The following is a 25,033-nucleotide window of genomic DNA, read 5'->3' on the forward strand; positions in this document are numbered from 1 at the left end:
GCTAAGGACTATGTGAAAATAAGATACTAATCGAATTCTAAAGCAAAGAAGGACATTACCTCACCAGGAGAAGGGAGTCATTCTCCTTGCCTTAGTTTGTTTTGTATAGTGGTAGGGTCAGGTAGGATTAGTTTTTGGACAGCTTTTTTTGTTTTGATTTGGACATTTCCAGATGACTGATGACTGAGCACCTTAGTTATTTATATGGTAGGGAGCACCCCACAGCTATAGCGAGAGATAGCCATTCGTATTCCTATTTAATGAATCTGGAAATGCCTTCAGAGTGTCTGTGTCCTTCTTCTGATCCGCCACAGCTTCCAGAGTCACCTGCAAGGGCTAAGAGCATAGGTATCAGTGACAGAAATATGAGAATGTGTGGAATGTGTCCATCGCATGTAGATCATTGGGGTATACCGTGGTTTTATATTCCTACATTATTCTATGTGTCATGCGCTATGGGGGACATGGGTAATGTCACTTCGGGATTCACTTTTTAACACATCACTCAACCACTAGATGTAGCAGTCATACACTGTAACAGGATTAGCAATGTACAGCTTGTCTGTGGTAGTCCTGGTCTGGGCTCTAATGTATGTGCCCTGACACCTGAGCGATGTACGTTTCATATTGTGCACTTTTTGTGGTGACGTTACTGATCTACGGCAATTACATTCATGGTTTGCAGAGTACATACCATCACTGGCTGTCAGTGTTTAGCTATCATTGTGCACTGTTCAACTGTGCAGTTACCTGGGTAGGTATGGTTTCCCTATGCATTGTGGTACACATAGTTCACCCTTAGTGGATGTCTTACTTGCTATTGGATCATGCTTTACTGTGAGTCTAAAGCATTAACCTGCCGGGCCTTGTGCTGTGGAGTGGTGCCTCTAAGGTGTGGTTACAGTGGGCAGGTCCTGCATGCACAGGGCTCTGACAGGGCATGCATTGATTTGTCAATGTAATTGGTGCTCCCGCCTTCTTGTCCAATTTCACTTGTGGCACATGTATGTGATGTGTGATGTCACTTGTACTCACCAAGAATCCATGTCCATTGCCCTCAGTGGGTCTCATTGAAGACAGGCAGTGTGCTGTTCCACAGAAACATGGTGCCCTTGGTGAAACCTGGGAAGCAGGTGCAGCAGCATCTCTCAGTAAGGTCTAACTTGTACAATCAGGGAATGGTTGTTAGGCAGAATCCTATGCAGTTCCCTTAGGGAGTACTACAGAAGATTAAGAATACAGGTATGAGCAAGAAAAATCCCCTTTGATATCAGTATGTACCACAAAGATTTAGTTGATAGCTGTGGCTAAGCAGTCAGACTTATCTCAAGAGGGAGATGAGCAGTATTCAGGGTTTACACATATATATAGATTTATTTTATACACATCTAGTTCAACACATAAATCACAGTTGATAAAGCAAGTTAAGTTTAGTCAAGGAAAGTATATTTACAAATCCCTTATCAATTGTAGACAAGTTTGCGGTAGAGGGAAAACTGAGCAAAACGGCACAGTGAAAACCAACTACAAATGGCACTCTAGCAATTTAGCGAAAGGGAGGGAAAGCACAAGTTAAACCGAAATATCTTCAGACACCCCCTAGCAATGCTTCCTTGAAGTTTTGTGAACAAGTAATTCACAGTAATACTTTAGCAGAAAGATAAGTAATTGAAAACTGAGCAAAATGGCACTTCACAAGTTAAAACAGTAGGAAGGAAGAGGGGTTTAGAAGATTCAGGTGCATCAACACATTTCTCATTGAGAATCAATCTAGTGAGAGCAGATCTAACAAATCAGCCAGAGTCAATAGGCCTAAGCCAGAGTCAATGGTACAGGACCAAGAGCTTAGGAGCAAGAATGTTCTTGTAGCTGCAGTCAAGTCTTTGGTTAGCGAATATTGAAAAGGTAGATGCGAGGCGAAAGACAATGTTAGACGAAAGGGCAGCCAACCCAACAAGTAGATAAAGGATTTAAAACACCTTTAGGGCTACCGTGCAGAAAGGGAGGCCTGGCGGAACAAAGTACCTTTGAATGGAGCAGTGGCTCCTTCGATGGCGGTTGTTCCTGCATTTCGGGGGATCCGGCAGAGGAAGAGAGGCTCTCGTCATGGAGGAAGGTTCGAGTTACTGCACTACCCAGGGATGAAACCAGCCGCGGTGCTGCTCAACGAAAAAAAGGTACGCTCCTTTAAATCGCGGTACGGGTGGATGGCTGCCTGGCTATCCGGCCTCCAAGTGCTGGGCACTGGCGATTCGACCAAGGCAGGTCCGAGGAAGCGATTGGTAAATTGGTTGGTCCCACCAGCTCAAGGGAAGAAGGCTCTTGTGAAGAAGATCTCCTCTCATCGTGTGGAAGAAAAGTGGTGAGATGCTGCAGCAGGGCTTCACCGGTGGTGCAGGTGCTGAAGATGTCCGTGGCTTCTCTCCCCTTCGGTTCCGTAGTTCCAGTGGCGACGTCTTGTTCTTCCAGTCCTCAGAACCCTGCTTTTATGCAAAAAGAACCCCATTCATACAGCCTAGCTGTCCCTCACACAGTGGAGTGGTCATCTTGGCGGGAGACCCTCCAGCCTATCAGGATAGAGTGCGACATGGGTTGCGGAGGAAACCCTGTCCAGGGGGCCTACTCCCCCTCCCACACAATGGACCCACCCCAGACTCAGTGGCGCGGAAAGGAGGGCTTCTTGGCAGAAGCCCGCCAAAAAGACGAACAAAGGATGCCCGACCTGGGTTATGATATGATATGATATGATATGATAAGCCATTTGTAACGCGCCTATACACAAGTGTTTCAAGGCGCGTCGAGGCAGGGAGGGGGGAACAGGGGAGAAGACAGACAACGATCCTACTAGGCCAGGGGTCATTCAGATCGCGCAAGTGCAGGGGTAGGGGGAAAGGAAAAAGTGCAAGGGGAAGGGGAGAGGGGGAAGTGCTCAACAGGGTAAGTAGAATAAAAATAAATAAATAAATACATAGGGCCAGCTGGTGGCAAGTGTAAGGTAAGTGCAGACAAGTGCTGGGAGGGGGGGGGGGCTCCCACATTTTTTCCACTCTTTTCTGAGCTTGCTTGGTGAAGATTTTGAAAGTACAGAGAGATGGTTAGGAGTTTAGAGTAAGACACGAGAAAGAATTTATATTAAAGTTCTGGCAAATAAAACCTACCGGAGTAAAGTTAATAATAAAATAAATCGGCGGTATGTTAGAGGCTGTCAGAAAAAGTGGTAGCCTCGAACATTGGGAAAATCCCATAGGAAAATATTTGCGGTCAAATATTTACGGTAATAACCACTGCCACCAGCCAGAAACTTTAGAGAGGGGGACTTTACGGTACCCCCTTGAAGATGAACCTAAGGGAAAAACTATTAACCCTTGCCAGTACCTCCATAGTAAGATGGGTTGTCCTAGTTAAGTTCATAAGATTTGACTAGTAAAGTCAATCGGGTCTTTACATGCCCTGGGAGACAGTAGTCAGTCCCAGGGTATGGAGCCTATGTTTGGGGGTCGCTACGACATCCCTGTGTCACTGCACTGAGGGTGCTGTGTAACACATGTGAATAAAGATGGTTCCTATGGGGTAGTGAAAATCCCATAGGCATTAAAGACAAACATAGCCTAGAACACACATAGCAAAAGTGCCTAAGAGTGGGGAAAAGAGTCTCACACTAGCAGGTAAAAAGAAACAAACCCTTAAAATCCAGCAAAGCTGCTGGGGGACTCTATAGGTAAGGGAAATTAGCCATAGAATGAGAATTCTCCGTAACAATGGTATTGTTTCCTGGTTGTGTTTACATCTTCTGCTGTATGGGGGGCCAACAAAGCCACATGCATGCAGTCCAGAGCTGCTATGATGCTGGGGTGATGTGCTGCAGCATATAATCGTGCCTTTGTGGCATTTATCTGTGCCAGGGTGGTGGACAGGAGCAGATGTGCTGAGGTGCATGCCGCAGGTGTGCATTCAGCACCTGGCCAAGCACAGTCAAAAAGGTGGGGTGCAACGTGCCATGCAGCACGCTCACAGAGTGCTGGTAGGGGCCTGTGGCAAAGAAGTGCAGCACCGACCCAAGCTTGAGCAGCGGTTGTACGGCACTTTGGATATTGGCCCTGCTTTGGATGTCATCCTGTATCAGGGAGAGTATTTTAGCAATAGACACCCTTTTGAGGCAGTACAGTGTTATGAGCTCTGTTAGTACCCAGAGTGGTGGACTGACCTGGGGAATGCCTGCTCGACTTGCATGGTGCCTCATCCACCTTTCTGCTGCAGGTGGTCTCTGGTGCTGATTTGTCTGCTTTGCACCTCAATGTAGAGCAGGAGCTGTTGAGATTTGCAACTGCTGGTGACAGCATGGTGTTGGGAAGTGTGTTTCGGGATGGTGTGCGCCTTATGTACCCTTTCTGTCTGAGACCAGTGGGTGCACCTGTGGCTTCGTTTGATTCACCTATTTCCATTTACTCCCTCCTTTTGCGCGGAGGTAAATGATTTTAGTGGCCCTTTTCGGTGCGATTTCATTGGTATTTGAACTTGTAATATGGCGTAATTACCGTTTTGTATGATGCCGTTAATTCCACTGGTGGAATTGCCACGAGCTTAATTCTGCCAGTTTCCAGCGCTGATTCTGCTGTAGGTAATTCCGCTGGTTCTAATTCCACCAGCGAAATTAACACCCATTTTCTGAGACTCCCTAATTCAGCGGAGTGGTAAAAGTGGAGGTAATTCCATTACCGCCACTTTTACCACTTACTGTTGAGCTCAAAAGGAGGCCCAAAATGTTTTAATTTGCCGTGCAAACTAGTTAAATGCATTGGCCGATCAGTAGCTTGGTAATTATGGACTTGGATTGTGCTCTTTAAAAATCACATTTTCGTAATAGAACTAGATTCCGAAATATAATTAATTGATGTATTGTGTGACTGCATGTGTGCACAGTTTCTAGTGAGATTTGCATAGGCAGGCCAATTCATATTTCTCTAAATCAGTTAAATATGTACTTTTACTGTAATGTGGTGAAAGTTAAGGGATCATCTTTCAAGTGATGGCCCTCTCCCTGTCTCTGTATCCTAATCTCTTCGCACTACTCTCCTACTCCCACCTCCTCCCTCTCCACTCCGTCTACTCTCTGCATCTAATGTCTTAGAGGGCTAGATGAAGATGCCCGCGGCAGTCTGGGTGAAGTCAGCCCTCATACTCCGAGGACGTCTGGCCTTCTGTTGCTGCCATACTGCGGAGCTTCCGCCCCATACAAAGACCCTGGACACAGTGAGGGGTTACGAGTGCCTGCGACCCCCTCCCATCCCGAGCCTTCGCGGACCTCTCGTCGACCGCTCCTCCTCCCATGGTGGTTCCTGGAGGCCGCGGGCTGCGGTGCAACGCTGCAACCTTCTTGGAGGCGGAGAAACGCAGGGGGGCGGCCTGCGGGGAACTGCTGGGCCTGAGCGTCCCCCGGATCTACCATCGCTGACGCCAGGCGTCCACCGCGGCCCCGGTGGTGGCAGAGACTCCTTTGCATCATTGAAAAGTAAGGAACAGGGGAAAAAAAAATATCTAAGCTGGAGCGCCTTGCGGACAGTGGGAGGGGGTGCACCTGACTTACTTCTTGTTGAGGGGGCCCCTAGGGGCGCCTCCCCTCATACAACTAACACGCCAAACCCGACCCGGAGCGTTTCTTGCCCTAATGCGCACACAACGGAAGAGACATCAAGATTTGAGTGAACACACCCTTGAAGACATTCAAGTGCCATAACCCTAGTGGAGCCTGTCTAATACACCCCTCACACCCTGATCCTCAGATTTGGCCCCCAAGGCTCCACAGAGTCCCCATTGATCCGATGCAGAGCGGGTCGCCTCAGCAGCTCCTCACACGCCCTTGGCTCAGAGTGTCTTTGGCCCAACAACTTTCTTGCTTCGCCCTGTGGAGGGGCTTCCTAGCCCCCGCACCCTGCATCACAGGGTTTGCTTTGGTGCACCCACAGCAGTAAACCACCTACAGTGCCACCCTCTCCATTGCACCGGGCCTAGCATCCCTGCCTTTCAATCTACGTGTTCTTGCTACAGCCTTTCTTTGCCAGGTGCAACCCACAGCTCTCCAACAGGTTTCTTTTCTGAGGGTAGGAGGACCCCTGGAACCCCTAGCGGGAGGAGGGGAGGTGCACTCCTTGTGCACAATGTTCTCCTGACTTGGGACAAGTGGGATCTCGGGGCTCTTCCCCGTCCTGGGAGACAACAGAGGAGCTTGCTGTTAAATGAATCACACGCCTAAACCCAGACCACTTGCTGTGACCTCCCCTCTCAGTGTGCCTCCCCCTCCTGGCTGAAGCTATTGTATGACTGCTACTTGAATTCCCTCGGCACTCCACCACCACATTGCAGTCCTGGGCGTCCACCTCCAGTTGTGGTTCACAAGCTTCCAAAATCAGCCCTGGTGCCAGCAGGGTCTCCATGAACTGGGCTGAATCCCTCCAAAGATTTCTCGCTCCTTGTCCTCCCAACATGTTGCAATCAGTGGACACCATTGATGACCGAGTCCAGACTCTGGAAGAAAACAGCACTTCTATGGACCTCCTTTTTTTTTTTTGCATTTTTTTAAAGCACTCACACAGCCCGCGGGCATCGAGGCGCTGTTACAGGAATAGTTTTTGTTTTCGTTGTGAAATCGTTTTTTTTTTTTCTTAGTTGCGTATTTATTACGCGCATAAATTCCCAGAGGTTTCTAAGCGTGGACCCGGGGATCGAACCTGTGTTGCTTCGTGTTGTCTTGCTTCCAAGGCGAGAACGTTGCCGCTGAGCTATCCTCCAGGTCCTTGAGACCTAGATTGATATGCGACTCGCCGAATGGGAAAGGAGAGAGGAGAAGTGCACCTTAAAGTTAGATTACTTGGAAAACGGGGAACGCTATTGCAACCTGAGTTTTTTGGGCTTTCTGGAGCAGGAGGGCGAGACTCAGGCAGACATCATAAAAGCTGTCAACACCGTAATCAGGAAACTCTTCAATAAAGGCAACACCAGTGAACCGACGATCAACCAAGCTCATAGAGCGGGGTCCTCCAACAGGGGTCCCGGATCTGTCCTGGTGAGGTTCCACTATTTTTCGGAGAAGAGCAAGATCCTCGATCTCGCATGGAGGAAGGGCCAAATAACCTGGGAAAATGCGCAAATCTCGTTCTACCAAGACCTGTCAGCCTTTACTCTGGCTAGATGCCGCCTTTGCACTCCTCAGACACAGATGCTGCAATCCAAGGCTGTGAGATATAGGTGGGGATATCCCTTCTCGCTTTCATTTGAACTTGAGGGCTACATATACGCCCTGGTCACAGAGGACAACATACATAGAGTCTCAGGAGCTCCTGCAAGGCCCCTCGGCGGAGGAGGCGCAAGCTGATTGGGGGAAAGCGCCGGACCCCAAAAATCCAAGGGCTTAATCGAGAGGTGCAGTGTCCGTGGTAACAGAAAATTCAGAAGAGTCGCCCCGGCCTCCCACAAGTCCTCCAATGACTGGAGGGATCCCTGGATCGGCCTGGGTTAACTTGCTGAATGGAACAGTTCCAAACTTGATTCGTACAACAGAGACTCCAGTGTGGGAAATTCTAAATCCTGTCTACTTTTGCATTTCTGGCTGGAGAAATTGAAATAATTCTTCAGCCCCTCGCACGAGGTGGGGTGGCGAGTGTCAATGCTTAGCGGCAAACTTCATGTCGCACACAGTCCAGGCGCTTGGGGGAGGGGAGGGAGGTGAGTGGGGTATTCTGTTCTGGTTTATTCTTAGATACTGTGCTATCTTACTGCCAAGGAAGGACTGGAATTGTAAGGGGACAACTTCTTCTATAGGTGATCTATGTTTATGGAGGCAACGAGGGGAGGTGAGTAGAATGTGCACCTGAGGGGAGTCTTAGAAGTTTCTCATCACCCTGATGGATGACACAAACCATACACTGACGCTGGGGTCGTTAAACGTGCGTGGGTTAAACTCACCTACCAAAAGATCGCTGGTGGTCAGAGAATTTAACAGGCTCCGCTTACACTTCCTCTTCCTCCAAGAGACACACTGGGTAAAAGGGGAAGAACCACCGTTCAAGGCTAAATCTATACAGTACGCATTTCACGCCTCATACTTAGCCTAAAAAGGAGGAGTAGCGCTTCTAGTCTCTCATAAGGCCCACTTCTCTCCTAGGGCCCAGCGCGCCGACCCTGAGGGGCGTTATATAACAGTTAAGGGGGAAGTGAGAGGCACCATGGTTACAGTGGTTGCTATCTATGGCCCATACGAAGCTCAAAACCACTTTTGGGAAGAAATTAAACCCAAAAAGATGGCCTTTACAGAGGGTACCTTACCGGTGGGTGGCGACTTTAATATGGTCCTCAATTCCTAGTGTGATAGATGGTCGGCAAACCCACACACAGTCACCAGAGCACAGAGGAAGATGGCATCCACTTTACGAAGGGTCAATGAGGAACTAGGTCTTTCTGACTCGCACACGGCGCGGCAGGGCCACAAACCTTTTTTTACATTCTTCTCCAAACCTCATGCAACCTTCTCTAGGATAGATTACATTCTGGTGGACACCTCAATTTGGGAACGGATACCCAACTTTCACGTCGAGCCTATCCTGTGGTCGGACCATGACCTGGTTAGAGGCCGTATAGGAGCTCCTCCGCGCCCCCCTGATAGATCGCGTTGGTCATGTAATGATCTCCTGCTATAGGATAAAGAGCTCTCTCAGACCCTCCTGTCCACCATAAGAGTACTTTGCAATTAACAACATTGGGGAGGTGGGCGTAATGGGGGTTTGGGATGCATTTAAGGCTACAATCAGGGGTGTCCTTATGGTAAAGGGCGCAAGGAGGAAGAGGAGCGTGAAAGTGAGGAGAAACGCTTGAGAGAGAAAATAGACGCTATCCGAACAGGGGGGAAACTGAGATCCCAAATGTTTCCAGGCAAATGGGTGGAGCTTCAACATCTTAAGGTAAAACTGTCAGCTCTCTTAGTTGGTCAGACGGAGAGGAAACTTGCCTTTTTAAAACAAAGGTATATGGAAAAAGGGGAAAAGGCGGACAAGATACTTGCCTGGAGGCTGAGGGAACTTAGAAACAACAGGCGAGTGGACGCTCTCCGTTCCCCTGAAGGAGAAAAGTGTATAAGTGATGCTTCGATAGTGGAACAGTTCCGCCAGTTTTACGAGCGTCTATACACATTGGAATACTCCGGAGACTGATCTGATGTAGACCGCTTCCTTGACTCCCTGCCCATTCCCTGCCTCACTCCCGAGAAGGTGGACCCCCTGGAACTCCCCATCACTCCTCAGGAAATAATGGACACCATTCGCTCCTTGAAAGGAGGCACAACTCTGGGAGACGATGGTTTCACAGTCTGCTTTTACAAGTCCTTCCGTTCCACCTTGGCCTCCTTTATGGACAAACTGTTCAACGCTGCCCTTGAAACAGGATCCCTTCCCCACTCCATGATGTCAGCCCTCATCGTGGTGATTCCCAAAGAGGGAAAAGACCCTACCTTGTGTCAATCCTATTGCCCCCTTTCCCTTCTAAACACAGATGTCAAGATCCTAGCAAAGTTCCTCGCCAATAGGGTAGCTACACATCTCCCCTCCCTGGTGCACGGCGATCAGGTCGGTTTTATCCCCGGCAGACAGAGTGCAGATAATATAAGAAAGACCCTGGACCTCATGCACGAGTCTTCATACCAGGACTCAGAGGGCTACTTGCTATCATTAGATTGGGAAAAGGCCTTTGACCTGGTGGAATTGCCATTAATGGGAAAATTCCTCGGAAGGATGGGTCTGGGAAACAAGTTCTGCGGGTGGATCGCAGCATTATATAACCGGCCATTGGCAAGCGTATCCGTAAATGGCGCTGTCTCGTCATCCCTCCGTCTCTCTAGAGGCACCCGACAGGGATGTCCCATCTCCCCCCTCTTGTACGTCTTGGCGATGGAGCCCCTGGCCATTGCCATTAGACTAGATCATAGAATGAAGGGAGTTCACTGTGGAGGCTATGGGCCTCATTCCGAGTGCGGTGGTAAGGGGTTAACGGCGCCGGTAAAGGTGCCGGAGCCGCCAACCCCTTACCGCCGCATTACAAGGTCCTTTAGCGGGTCCCGCTAAGGACCAGCATGGGGCCCGTTGTTAGCATGGTCCCCATTCCCATTGAGCCCTATGGGGGCTCAATGGGAATGGGGATGGGTTCCAGGAATGAGGAAATACCAGGTCCTCCAAGGTTGGAATGGCCCGGTATTAACTCATTCCGGGAACCCAGACCCGGTACCCGGAATGGGGGTAGCCATGCCGCAAATAGCGGCATGGCTACCTCCAACCTTGTAATGATCCCCAATGACTTTAAACTATCACTTTTCGCCGATGACATCCTGGCATATATGACCAATTTGCGTGACTCCCTCCCAGCCCTTCTCGACGTAATCCACACCTTTGGAATATTCCCTGGACTCAAGATTAACCTGTCCAAGTCGTGCATTATACCCATGCGGGGAATGGACCAGGAAATTAGGGGGGAAAAAGAACTGGAGGGAATGAGAATTGAACGCAAAGCCACCTCTTACTTGGAGGTATCCCTCCCTAGAGACTTAGGAGCCTTATTTGAATTGATCTTCTCCCCTATCCTGACCAGGGTATGTAGAGATTTAACACAATCTAACTCTTTCGTGGTTTGGCCGCATGGTCACGATTAAAATGAATATTTTGCCCCGGCTCCTCTACATTTTCTCAGCTCTCCCCATTATCATCCGGGAAGCTTTCTTCACGTCACTGCATGGCCTGGTTCAAAGATTCATATGGGAGGGAAAAAGCCAAGGATTAAGCACTCAACCCTGACCTTACCAAAATCTTTAGGGGGTTTTGGGCTCCCTGACTTTAGGCTATACCACAAGGCAACCCAGCTTCGGGTAATGCTGGAGCACATGAGGGACGACATGGGTACGTATTGGACCTATATCAAAGACAACCACGCCCATCCTAAAAAAAAGTCTGAGACGTCCTTTGGGCCCTCATTAAGACCCGCCTGGCCCGCCTCAAAACACATCCGACCCTTGCTGTGCTATGGGCCTCCTGGAAAAAAGACAAGGAAAACAGAACTCTGTCCTCCTGGCTGTCCCCTTGACCTCTCTGTGGGGCCCCCCTTTAATTTAGGAACTAAGGGCTTTCGAGACACCCAGCCTTGGTCGGACATGGGCCTTGAGAGAGCCGCCCAACTGTTCCGCCAGAATGCCTTCATTGAATATGACCAGCTAGCTGAAGCCATGGGAGACAACCCACCCACAGTATTTGAGTACCTTCCGCCTCAAGGGGATCTTTACTAATCCCAAATGGTGCTCCGACTTGGCCCGCCCACTTAACCCCTAAATTATGGTGGAATCCAATACCAGGAAGGTGTCGCTCTCTAAGAGCTACAGAGTTCTGGTTACGGCAAGCCTAGAGGGTAAACAAACCTACAAGCGCTTCTGGGAGGAGAGGATGGGGGGGTCATTGGGGAGGCAACATGGAGGGCGATTTTTAGATCTCTCTTATCAGGTTCCCTGTACACTTCAGCTATGGAGCACAATTTCAAGATGTTACACACCTGGCACCTCCCCCCAGCTAGACTCTCGATAATGTTCAGGGGGGCGTCTCCCCTCTGTCCTAGGGAATGTGCACAACGGGGTACCTGGTATCACGTGGTGGGAGTGTCCGTTGGTCCAGGTCTATTGGGCTGAGCTTTTGAGTTGGATTAGAGATATCGTGGGCACTGCGCCCCCCCCTCGACCCCATCAAGCTCCTCTTGGGCTCTCCAGCCCCGAATTCCGAGGCAAGAGCATTTCCGAAGGTGGTTGAGGCAATGCTTAGAGCCGGAAGACTGGCCCTTACCCAAAAATAGAAACACCCCTCTACCCCATCCAAGGCAGAGTGGCTCATTAAGTTATGTGTCATCTTCACATACGAGAAACTGTCAGAAATTACAAATAACAAAATGGGCTCCTTTCTTTTGGACTGCTCTGAGGTTCTCTTGAGTGAGGAATGTAGTGCCCTGAGACTCTGACGCCCCTCTCCTGGAGGGGGCACTGTGCTTCTCTAACACCTGGAAACCTGTACCAACTCCAGCGGTATTTGATGACCTCATCACGTCAGTTGTTATTGATTATCATGCCTCTTTTTCTTTTAATGTTACTTGTACCCAACAGTTGGTCGGGCTTGGCAGTGTTAAAAGCGGCGGGATGAGGGAGGTGGGTGGGGGCTGGGAAGTTAAAGACTAGCATTTTTTCTTCAGTGTTCTGAATGGTTGACCCCAGGGCTCCCTGGCTAATGTTTGTATTTGTTGAAATGCTTAATAAAAACAAAGTGGAAAAAAAGACCATTCATAATAAATCATCATGTATAAAAAAATGTAAGTAATACATTTTATCAACAACAATTCAATAAAATCATTCTCTGCACTGGATTCCTTTCAGGCAGCATTGGCAGCCAACATTGTGTAATATCCAAGTTTATGTAAGGGGGCCTTGGCTTGACCTCCTGCAAGGTAGGGGCAGTCTCTGGTGGGCCCTTTCTTTGGCTTTGTTGCAATGCCGTCCAGCGGTGGACACAATGCGTTGCAGGGCCAGCGGCCGCGTAAACATTCTGTTTATCCCACAGCTGCTTCTTTATCATTATGCCAATTTGGGAACTCCTGCACCGGAATGTTAGTCACACGGTATGCTGGTATGCTCTCTTCTTTCTACTGGTCTTCTTCAGTGGTGAGGTTCACCCTGGGTCTAAAATACAGAGAGGAAGCGAGGACATTTGTCGAGAATGTGCTTTTAGAGGCATGTGGTTATGTGAATAGGTACTGCCCAGATACAAAGAGACACTTGTGGTGGGGATAAGAATTGGGGTCCTCTCAACTGCCACCAACCCTTTTTGTGCTAGGACTGACACTTTCGTCGATCCTGCTAGGGCTCCCAATCCAGCATGAGAGGGGTTTGTCACCTGACTGAATGTCACAATTGCATTTCGTCATCTTCCCTTAACCAACAGTAATCTCCCATCAAAAGCCTTTTTGACTGTCATCATTCAAGCAGTGGAGTGTTTCTCATTAAAATCCTCACTCCATTTTTCTTTCGATTATCGAATGCCCTACATGACTGATCCAGATGTCTCCAGTATATCTTGTTTTTCTCTCGTTAAGTTAGCACAGAATAGCGATACTGCAATTTAGGACATAGATCAGCTCACCTTACAATTAACACATGTCCAGGGTGATCAGAGTAAGGTGAATTCACAAGAGCTAATGCATAGAAAAGAAGAACATGTGACATTGAGGGAAAAGACAGAAGCATTAAGAAAAGATCTTGATTGGGAAATGTCACAAACTGAGCACTTGAAGAAGGAATTAGCTAGCTGAAAGTGCATAAATCAATTTTCAGTGGAAGAAATACATATATATCACAAAGGAAAAGATGTCTTGCAGAAGGAGCTACAAAACATGATAGAAAAATATGCTTCCAAAAGCAGATCATTCAGTAATAGCCATTCTCGTCTGAATGAATTTAAGGAGCAATTGGTGCAGAGTAAGCAGCAGATGAAAATTGAAATGGACCAGAATGTTAGATTGAGACAAATACAATATGTTTCATGGAAGAATGGGGACTATAGCCCCTTCCTGAGACTGCTTCTACATTTTTCAATAGCCATAGTTGTGGATTTGGCATGTCTAGCCATAGCTAGGATGTAGGGGCAGCCAGACACACCGTGTCTCCATTTCAAAGCCAGTGAAATGAAGCAGTTAGAGCGGCGGAGTCCTCTTTTTTAGGGGGCTGAGTGGCAAAGGACTACTATAAATCTATAAGACAAAGAGAATACCACAAAAACAGCTACCCGCCTACACACGTGCCAGGTGTGTCTAGTTGCACAACGTGCTACCTTTCATGTCGGTCAATTATTTGCGACAGAAAACATAGAGAAATACATATTTTAATTCATGGATACAAAACACTTAGAAAAATTTATATTAAAACAAGAGGGACAAAAACGCAGGTAGTTACTGCCGGGTGAGTGAAAGCGAACCCGGCAGTAACTACCCACGTTCGTTTCGAGTGGAAGCAACAACGCTTGTGATCAAGCAAGTTCCTTGAAAAGCAGCAATTGTAAACTTCAATTTACAATACGAACAACACCACATACGTGATATGTGTGTCCACGAATGAAGCTATATCGTAGCATATCTTCGCTTGGATCAAGAGTTTCCAAATCTTTGAGAAGAAATCACAGTTGGGACCAGTGAATCCTGTCCGCATCTGTTCTAAAATCAAGGCCACACACTCCAAATAAACTATGAAAAGGAAATTAACCAATGAACTATTTCTGAAATTCCAATTTGGGAGATCTATATAAATCAAGTCCTGAAGACGGGTCCGACGCATGCCTGATAGCATTAAATAACTAGCTACTGAGCCTGTTTAACCATCTTTTGCCAGAACCCAGAAACACACTCTTTGGTGTCGACAAAGTCAAGGACAGAAAAACGGAAAAAGTCAAGGGTAGTGAATTGTATCAAGGTTTCATTTAATAATAGGATGTCACCTTATATGTTTACTAACCTCACTACATCACCAGTATCTGACGAATGTGTTCAGTTCAAACCAACTGGTCAAGATAATTGATTTTCAGTATAGGTTCTTTTATGGAATGTTATGTGTAAACAAAATGCATTTTTGTCCCTCTTGTTTTAATATAAATTGTTTTGTATCCATGAATTAAAATATGTATTTCTCTATGTTTTCTGTCGCAAATAATTGACCGACATGAAAGGTAGCACGTTGTGCAACTAGACACACCTGGCACGTGTGTAGGCGGGTAGCTGTTTTTGTGGTATTCTCTTTGTCTTATCCATTTCAAAGCCAACCAGATACACAGGAAGACTTGAGTTCCTTGTCAAACCCAAAGGAATATCAAGAAAATCAGGTAAGAAGAGAGAAGCGTGGCACACTTAGTATGTCAGGAATGGACACAAGAGGAAATATGATCACTGCCAAACAGAATCAGTGAATCAAGATATGATAAAAGATATGAAAATTAGTTAAGGGAACAAGAATTTGAGCGAGAATATTTAGCTCAATTTCTGCTGCAGATCCTTTTCAACCCTCTTTATGTTTGAACATATTTACTTTTGTAGTTCTTCATATCTCACAATTATGTGCATAAATCAATTTACACCCTATGCAGAAAATTATGAGAAAGCGGCAAAGATGCCTGCCACATAGCACAGAAGCAGTCGCAGCAGCGTGCTGCAGCTCAAACAAAACTAGCCCCATATCAATAAAGAGATTTCCAGGTCTAAAATGTAAATATATATATATATATATATATATATATATATATATATATATATATATATATACGTATATATATATATATATATATATATATATATATATATATATATATATATATTAGTTTACTGAGTATTTATACTGTGCCCATCATCACCACTGTAGTGGTCTTGCAGCAGTATAGCTTGTTCACAGAGGTGGAGTATTGTACTCCGCCAGGCTTGAACCAGACTGTGGACTATGGAGGAAAGGAATAGCTGGTAAAGAGAGGGCGAAGTGGAAGTTTAAAAACAATACAAAACTGACAAAATGATGAGAAACAATTGTAATGAGGAAACGGTTCTATATCATTGTAGAAGTTTGAGTGCATGAATAGTTTTGTAAGACTATCACGTGAATGGCTGATAATAAATGAGGCAGTTAATCTTTGTTGAGCATTATCAGCTGTTGCATGTTGTAGTTCATTATCGAGTGGTTCCAGATAAAGACAGTGTATAAATGTGTGTCTGACTTAAGATTTGCTTGTGTGTACCCATGAAGCCTGCAGGCTTTCCACCAGATGGCATTCATGAAATGTTCAGCCTGTCACAGTGGTGGCGCGAGTTATGGTTGCTTAGTTTACCATAACTGGTGAATTTCTTCGGTTTTATTTGCAACCATAACGTCCCTTTAACAAAGGTTTTTCACAAAATTTCATAGGTTTTTATTAGTGCAACTTAACCAAAACGTCCACTTAACAAAGTGTTTTCTGTGAGTTTCATAGGTTTTTATTAGTGCAACTTAACCATAATGTCCTTTTAACAAAGTTTTTTCAGTGAATTTCATTGGTTTTTTACCAGTGCATGCTAATTTCCTACAATTTACTAATATTATACTAACACCAGTATAGCAACATTTTTGTTTCACCTTAAAACTCTGCCATTCCCCACCTTCTAGCATCATTTTTAACACTTCTATACACTTTTTGCAACTATTTCCTGCGTTTTTGTGTTCCTCGACATCCGTGAATTTCTGACATCATTGCGGACTATCTGGACAGTGCGCAAGTCATGATAACGTGTTCTCGAACGCTTCCACACTTCGCGAATGGGTCTGTGCTTTGCGAACAGTTCATAACTGCATTTTCTGCTGATTTAGGAACTTTGAAGGTCAAAATGTAACCTTGCACAGCTCCTACATCTATTCTTACTCATTATTCATTAACAATCTAGCACAAAGCACATACCTGGAAGAATATTATTAGAAAAACTGCTATTTATCTTAAAAATGGCATCAGCTATTTCCATCCCTCCTCCCCAAGAGTCACCACCACCACCAGCTGGAGGACCTACACAACAAATATAGCACACTACTTCCAAAGACAATGAAGAGGACCAAGAATGGGTTTTTTCAATGGAATATTTTCGGTAAAAATTCCATATAAAAAACTATCGGCAAAAGGACATTGTACCAAAATTCCATGCCACAGTAAATAAATATTTTCAGACTGACCCACCAATATTGGCAAATACCATGTGGGAACACGCACACTACTTAATGCCTTCAGCCTTGATGGGCACTAAGCTACGCATTGCCACTGTAAAGAAATACGTTCATACTGTCCCACCAACGTAGTAACACGCATCATGCTGCCGTCACCCTTGATGCCCATTACAAAATGCCATACCACAGTAAAGAAATATGTCCAGTGTAGGTATTATGGGCTATTACTACGTAGAAACACTCATCATGATGCCTTCACCCTTGATCAGCCCCATCGCCTACCAAAGTTCATTAAACGGCAAAACATACAGCATTTAAATGTCAGACCTGGGAAAAGATGGCAATGCTATAGGAAGTTGACCTCTTTATTATTACCTCAAACATGCACCGGGTGCTGCAAGAGGTTTTGGAAATGTATAAAAGTTTTGACAGATCCCTAGACACGCAGTAAAAATAAGGCAAGGTACACAAAAGTGATACATGATCAACTGGTCAGATAGCATAGCACGCGCTTGCTTTGACATCCTGCAGAGCCTGCGACGCAGGTTCGAATCCCGGCAGGGCCAAACATAGCCTTTCATCCTTCCGAGGTCGATAAATGAGCACCACACACTGTGGGTAATAATAAGCAGCACTCGGATACCTGAGGGCTCGTAGCGCTATATAAATGCAAAATTATTATCAACTGGTTGTCGGTTTCTCATTTGAAATAACATAACAACGAAAAGCATTTTAAACAAATGGAACGAGTTTTGTATGCTTTGTTGTCTTTCATAAGCTGAATCAGCCAAAGATCTCGACTCTGGTTTGGCCCTAATCTTCCTTCAAGATAGATGTTGCACAGACTTTCGTGGTGTTGTTCCCATTTCTTCTTCTCCTTGCTTTTCAATGGGTGTGGTAGCACGTACGCACCTGCTTGACGAGTGGGAAAGGGGGGTGCCATAGGCATTCTTGAAAGGAAGTGTCAGAACGGACTCACTAGTATTGCAGTTGGATATTGTGACTCATTGGCCGCGAGACGAGGGGCAGACTGGTTCACATATGTTGAAGATGGGGGTGATTTATGTAAAACATGAAACAGTGTTACCTGTGGGGAGGATTGAAGCAGTCTTGCTCAGTTGTGGTGGCAAAGGAGAATGTAAAATATAGAGATGTGATATCACAACCAAAGAAATAACTGGACATGCAAGACAGAATTAATATTTAACAAAAATATTCATTTGATTTAACATTGAACTCCCTCAAAAATAATTGTTTATAGCACTTTTTCTACAGTAGATCTAACATTGAAAATGGAGGATCAAACCAGGTCTAGCAGGCATCTAACACAAGGAATGACCCAGTGTGTGTGACAGAGGTTAGGTGCATTAATCTGTTGTGCTATGTGAGTACCATTCCCATGCCCACCACCCTTTCCCCATTCTTAAATGTTCCCAGTGAGAAGATGTGAAGATTGTTTCATGTCTTACCTTTTCCTGAGAAATCTTTACTGATTCTTCTATTTCAACCTTGATGCACTTTACCGCTGCCACTTCGGGGCTTGAATTGCGCTCTATGGGTTCAAAAGGTGATTCCACCTCCTTGCAACAGGATAGAAGCATGTCAAGCACAATGTCATCATCACTCAAAATGGTTACTTTTTCCAGGTACGTGGAAGTTTGGTGATCCTGCGAGAAGCGCTGAAATACCTTCACCACACATCTTGTGTAGTCAGTCTCAGAAATGAAACATTCTTTCATAGGTGGGCTGAAAATAGCCAAGGAGGATAATTTGTGCTTTTCAGAATAGGTCAGAGTGCTGTACAAGGCTTCCCTAAAGCATGCTTCAAATGTCTTTGGACTGTTTTGTGGTGACATGGGAGAGATCAGAGGGAAGGCTCTGATAGTGATGACCCTTTGACATTTGCCCCCTGGTAAAATGTCAATACGGCTAGAGACGGAAATTGCAGGACTCTCTGACTCTCTGTTACTTTTTGAGGTCTCACCTTCTGCAGGACAGGAGTTGGTTGATACAAACGAGCAGTAGATCAACATGTCCACCTGTTGAAGTAGATCATTGCTAGTGTGTTTAACCAGGGAAAGAACCAAGTTCCTTTGTCTTGTTCTTACAGGATCCACTGACATGGCTTTCAGGTGCAGAAATTCATTTACAAGGGCTTTAGCCATGTGTATGTGCTTCCTGGGCCCATGAAACAGTAAGGGGGGGCCGTTAATGTCAAACACAACCTCAACATTCACTTGTAAAGGAGATAGGTCGATGCTGCCATGCACATTTTTGAGCAACAGAATTTCCTGAGAGCCAACATAGAAAGGCTCAGTTATCCATTGCAAGCCATTTAAGAAATCCAAAATCTTTGCGTCTGTATTGCCGAACACATCCTTGAATCCCACCACGACTACCTGAAAGGACCCGGTGTCCCCATCCTGACAGACATCAGCTCTCACCCTTTTCACTGAATCCTTGTCTATGGAGTTGAGCCAATGCTTCAGAATAAGCCATTCATATATTCCAAACCTATTGATATCAATAGGATAATTTCGTTGGCACACTAGTTCCTGTAGGGCCTTCTCAGCTTCCAATACGTGCACCAGAGAAGAGGCAGCAATTTCAAGCTCATGATGAAGCTCCAGCTCTATGGGAAAGCCTAGCAAATTGAAAATCTCCAGGACCAGTTCATTCAAGTTAATGGATTTCAAAAAGGCAATTTTCACGGCAGACAGCTTAACTTCACGTCTTAATTTCTAGATTAAAAAAACACAATATGAAAAGTTTATTTTGTCAAAGTAGTTGGATATCTATATTTGTTTTGGCAGCCAGCTATTACAAAAGTTACAAAATAAGGATTTGCAATTATCTGACATAGTTCATGAGAACAGTCACGTTATTAGTTAATGGGACTCATTAGGACCCTGGCGGCCACGTAATGAACGGTGCCAGTAAGGGATCGGCACCGTTCATTACGGGCCGCCCTATTACGAGGTCTGCAGCGGGTCCCGCTCTGGACGCCTGGCCAGACCAGGCGTCCTTAGCGGGACCCGCTAGCAGTCGAGGATTCTAACAACGGGCCTGTCATTAACGGGCCCGTTGTTAGCATCCTCCCCATTCCCATTGAGCCCTCTGGGGCTCAAATGGGAATGGGGAATGTTTTTTTCCGGAGCCCAGAAAAGGGCAATAACCGGGTCCGCCAAGGTCGGCATGACCCGGTTATTGCCCTTTTCTGGGCTCCGGAAAACAATCATTACCTGCGGCAGCCGTGCCCTTAATATGTTTTTCTAGAATCTTCTGGTGTAAAGGAGACTGCAGCAACTGTGTTATTCTTCAAGGAGACAACATTATGGACACATAACCCTGATGCATCAAAATGTTTAGGACCAACTTACACTTTTCCTAAACCTTGTGCCCTTGGTATCGCCATAGTACATCTTGAAAAGTCAGAACTGCTGCTTAGTTGCATATAAAGACTGGAACTGATACCCTGGCACCACACTGTAATATGTTAGTGTTGGGAGGACCCTCCAGATGCTAATCTATGGCAGGCACCCAGCACCATGTTGGCTCTGTGAGTACATATCACAGTTTAGAAGGAAAGGAAAGCATTTCCATCCCTGTTTGGAGTTAGAAATGCAGAATCACAATTAATGAACACGCATGAAAGTGTCAGAAATTGATATCTCATTCATGGCTCATCCCACTACGCCTTTTCCAAGCAGAAACAGGGGAATGTTTCTGTTTTCCGGGCATTTTAAAGTGCATCCCTTTTGTGAATGTCTGATGTTTGTTTTATTTCGCAGATGGGGTGCAAAGGGGGAATCCGAATGTGTCTATGATGTGCACATTCATATAATTTGGGGTCCAAGTCCTTTCCCTTGCAATAACAAAGGTTTTCAGAACTGGACCAATAATTTTATTGTTAGATTATGACCGGGGGATTGGACTGTTGCACTCCTCCTATAACACAAATGCTAAAAATAATGTACTTTCAATTAGGAATAAATAATCTTAAATGAATTCGGGTAGAACATCTGGAGTCACACATGTCTCATGCTCATCAACATAAGTACTCTAATTATACATAAATGAGCATGCATTGTTCAAATTAATTAGTTCCTATCGTAATTGATTGAGAAACAAAAAGATGTTTTTGCCACATGATTTACCTGATGTACCATGGAAATAAGCACAAAGAGACTAGTCGTCGAGCAGCAGAGTAGACCAAGAAAAGATTTGGAAGATGTGGGGATGCACGTTCTTCCCGAAAGTTAGGGGAGATGGAAAGAGACAGAAAATACTGAGAAGTGAAGCCCATCCCTGGTCTACAGCATGAAAATAATTGGGGAAGAAGTTTGTTTTTTTGCCTAAGTGGTATGTCCACATGTTAGTCAGCATTTGCTTAAGGTAGGTCCGGATCTGCCTTCAATAGAAGTACGATGTTGTGGTGCAGAGGCTGCTTATAAAATGTCACATTTAAGAAGCCTTGATGCTACAAACAACAAGAGAATTTAACTTAAGGAGCCCTCCAACCTCTTTTCCTTTTCAGATGGGGATCAGGTGCAAGTGGGTCTAGGTCACCTGGCCTAAGCCCCGCCTACCTGGTGCCTTCCTGGTTGCTGCTCTTTTTCCCCACTTAGCAATCCCCACCCACCTGCTGCCTTCCTGGTTCCTGCTCTTTTGCCCTACTTAAGGAGCCCTCCAGCCTCTTTTCCTTTACAGATGGGGAGCAGGTGCAAGTGAATCTAGGTCACCTGGCGTAAGCCCCGCCCACCTGGTGCCTTCCTGGTTGCTGCTCTTTATCCCCACTTAGCAAGCCCCGCCCACCTGGTGCCTTTCTGGTTGCTGCTCTTTTGCCCTACTTAAGGAGCTTTCCAGCCTCTTTTCCTTTGCAGATGGGGAGCAGGTGCAAGTGGATCTAGGTCACCTGGCCTAAGCACCACCCACCTTCTTAGCCCTGCCTCTTCCTTCCTGCTCTTAACTCTTAGATCAACGGGGTCACTTGCCCGGGCATCTAAAGTGAAGGGCAGATAAAGAAAAGGGCAATTCCCGTTTGGACCAGGAGGACCCAAGGCACGACCCCCTGCTCAAACAGCAGGTATTTGTATTTATTTATTTATATTGCGCAACTAACCCCAAAGGGGTAGCAAGGCGCAGAGGCAACAAGAGGATTGCAAAGCTTGGTTACATACAGGGTAATGAGGTCCAGCCGTGGTTACAATGCTGGACACGGCAAAAAGAAACAACGCGCGCCGAAGAGGCATGGGTTACAGAAATATACAACATGGGCGATACTATATACAATACTTCGGTTGTCTAGTGACAAGGTAACTGCACTGATCAGTTGGCAACCTAAATATACATATTTACAATCATAGTGGTGGAGTGTCAGGGCAGCGAGAGAGCATGAGGTTGTTAAGTGTCATGAATCTTGAGCCAGTGGATGGTCTTAGTTCTGAATAGGATGTAGGGCAGGTCCTCCCTGCAAGGAGGTGGAAGGGAGTTCCAATATTGTGCTGCTTTAACCGGAAAGCTGTTCCCACCCGACATAGAACGCTTAAACCTGGGCACCAGTAGGAGATTGGAATTGGTCATTCTAGAGGGGTGAGCAGAGGTGGGTCTGGTGAATCTAGAGATAAGGTATTGAGGGGCTGCTTGGTGGAGGCATTTGTGGGTCAGGGAAACCGATTTGAGGAAAATGTTGTCTTTGGTAGAAAGCCAGTTGACAGACCTTCTAGTATCAGAGATGTGGGTTTTCTTTGGGATACTGAGGGCCGCTCTTAGGGCATTATTTTGATGGATCTGAATTTTGTTCGTGATATATTTGTTGCATCCTACATAAAGTGCATTGCAATAGTCCAGCTTGGACAAGATCAGAGCCCTGGCTAGGGTGAGACAGTTAGATGGGGAGAGAAAAGGTTTGGCTGCTCTGATGAGTTTGCATGTGTAAGATGTGGCGAATGCCATAGCATTAACTTGTTTTTTAAAGGTGAGAGTGGAGTCTAGGTAGAAGCCAAGGGTTTTGACCTCCTTGGCTACTGTGATCTTATTGTTGTCAATTACGAAGGAGGAGTAGTTTTGATCAGGTTATGTGAGGACGCTAGAATGAGGAGTTCTGTTTTGTCATCATTCAGGCATAGACTGTGTGAGGCCATCCAAGCCTGGATGATGAGGTACACTTTGTTGACGAAGGCCAAATCCTTGTCATAATCCCCCATCAACAGGATGAGGATCTGTGTATCATCGGCATAATTAGTGTAGGTGAGACCCAGACCATCTAGATCATCGAAAAGGGGCTTTGTGAAGATGTACAGGGTCGGGGAGACGCAAGATTCCTGAGGTACGCCACAGGTGATGGGTGTTGGGTCGGCTGCTGCTAGTAGGGAGAAGACTCTCATCGTGCGGTTATTTAGAAAGGTTTGGATCCAGTCAGTTGCCTCTTGAGAAAAGTGGGCGGCTTTTTGAAGGTGGTCACATAGGATCTCGTGGTCGACCAGGTCGAATGCAGCCGAGAGATCAAGAAGAAGCAGTATTGCCACTTTACCCTGATCTCTCGGCTCATCTATCTGTGAGATCTATGAGTGCGGTTTCGGTGCCGTGTTGAGGCCTGAAGTCCGATTGTCTGACTCCTAAGAGATGGAAGTGCTCAAGGTAATGTTGGATTTGTTGGTATGCTATTTTGTTGAGGATTTTAAGAAGGAATGGTACTGTAGTGATGGGACGGTAGTTAGTGGGAGTAGAGGGATCTAGATTCGGTTTTTTAAGCAGGGGGAGGACCCATGATTGTTTGAGATTGTTCGGTACGCTGCCTTATGTGAATGACACATTTATTAGTTTGGTAATAAATAGTGCGAGATCACGAGCCGCATCCTTTATCAATTGTGCGGGGCATAGGTCCCCATGGCAATTCGAAGGTTTGAGGGTGAGGATGACCTTTTCTACCTCTTTAGTAGATACTCTGTGGAAGTTAAAGTGGGGAATGTGCACAGGGGGGTGTGTCTGAGTAGGGTGTCTCTTTTTAGGGTTGGGGATACTGGGTTTGGTAGAAGAGAGAAGGGAGTCTTTTTTAATGTTTATCTTAGTCTTGAGAGAGGAGATTTTGTTAGCTAAGGCACTTTGTATACCCGTGCACCAATTTTTGTCCTTGAGGCACAAGTCAGGAGCTTGGATGGGAGATTCAACCTCTTTTAGTATTGTAAACAGCTCTCTAGTGTTGGATTTGGCTTGTGAGATTCGAGTACTGTAGGACGTTTGTTTTGCCAGGATGATTTCTTTTTTGTAGTGAGAGGCTAGTTTACTCAAATTTTTCTTATTTTTTTCTGAGGGAAGTGATCTCCAAATTTTTTCACAGCATCGCTTTTCTTGTCTGAGGGCTTTAAGATGAGGAGAAAACCAGGCGTTGATGTGTTTTCTGGGTTTGCTTTTTTTAACTTCAGTGGGGCTATGGCATCTAGAGAAGAGAGCATGACTCTATTGTATACGTCTACCATCATTGAGGGATCTGTAAGGTCCAGAATGGCATTCAAGGTCGGTGCGATTAATGGGATCAAATTTTCAGGGGTGATGTTCTTTTTATTTCTAGTCTGAACAGCTGGAGCTATGCTGTCAATTTGCGCTGGTGTCGCCTCTAGGGTGAACGAGATCAAGTAGTGGTCTGTCCAGGGCTGTGGGAGTATAGAAGAGATCAAGACTGGGCAAGGTAAGCATGCACCAACATGTGTTAACTCCCTCAGTCCTCACAGGGCATCCCCACCCCCTCTAGTCCCCCTGTGATGTTCTCTTGTCCCCCCCCTTCTCACACACAGGTGTGTTTTGCTTGATTCTTCTACCCTGCTCCCCTTCCCCTCTCCAGCCTACTTCTGCAGGAGTCTGTCCTGATACATACTGGTTTCACCATCACCGTCTTGTGGCCAATGATGGATTTGACTTTTATGGACTTCATTGATTCATGGTGCGTCACCCTTTCTCAACTCTCATGCTGGACTTCCTTTGCATCTTGTACTCATGGTGGCCCTGAATCATGCTGTTCCCATCTCCATCTTGTATCCTGGCTTGCAACATTATGTGTTACTACTGACTTCTGCAATTGTATTCACTCTCCCCTCTTGCTTCTCCGGTCTCTTTTTGACTGCTTAGTCTGTTCTCTCCTCCTCTCCCTTTCTCCCTTTTCCTATCTCCTCCCCTCCTCCCATTACTTTCTTCTATGGACTTACTCTGTTAGAATTGTCCCTGAACCTAGTATGATAGCAACCTCGTCTGTGTTCC

General features: G+C 45.9%; 1 protein-coding gene across 1 annotated transcript in view; it reads right to left on the bottom strand.

Annotated features, from left to right (window-relative positions):
* LOC138447628 (uncharacterized) overlaps positions 1-25,033 on the bottom strand; it is a 1,020,308-nt gene that overhangs the window by 906,826 nt on the left and 88,449 nt on the right. Inside the window, exon 5 of the mRNA XM_069603826.1 lies at positions 18,250-19,521. Coding sequence (XP_069459927.1) covers positions 18,250-19,521 — 1,272 coding nt within the window. The remainder of the gene's footprint in view (positions 1-18,249; positions 19,522-25,033) is intronic.

Source organism: Ambystoma mexicanum, chromosome 3q (genome assembly GCF_040938575.1).
Source record: "Ambystoma mexicanum isolate Mex_15411 chromosome 3q, UKY_AmexF1_1, whole genome shotgun sequence".
NCBI classification, from domain to species: Eukaryota; Metazoa; Chordata; class Amphibia; order Caudata; family Ambystomatidae; genus Ambystoma; species Ambystoma mexicanum.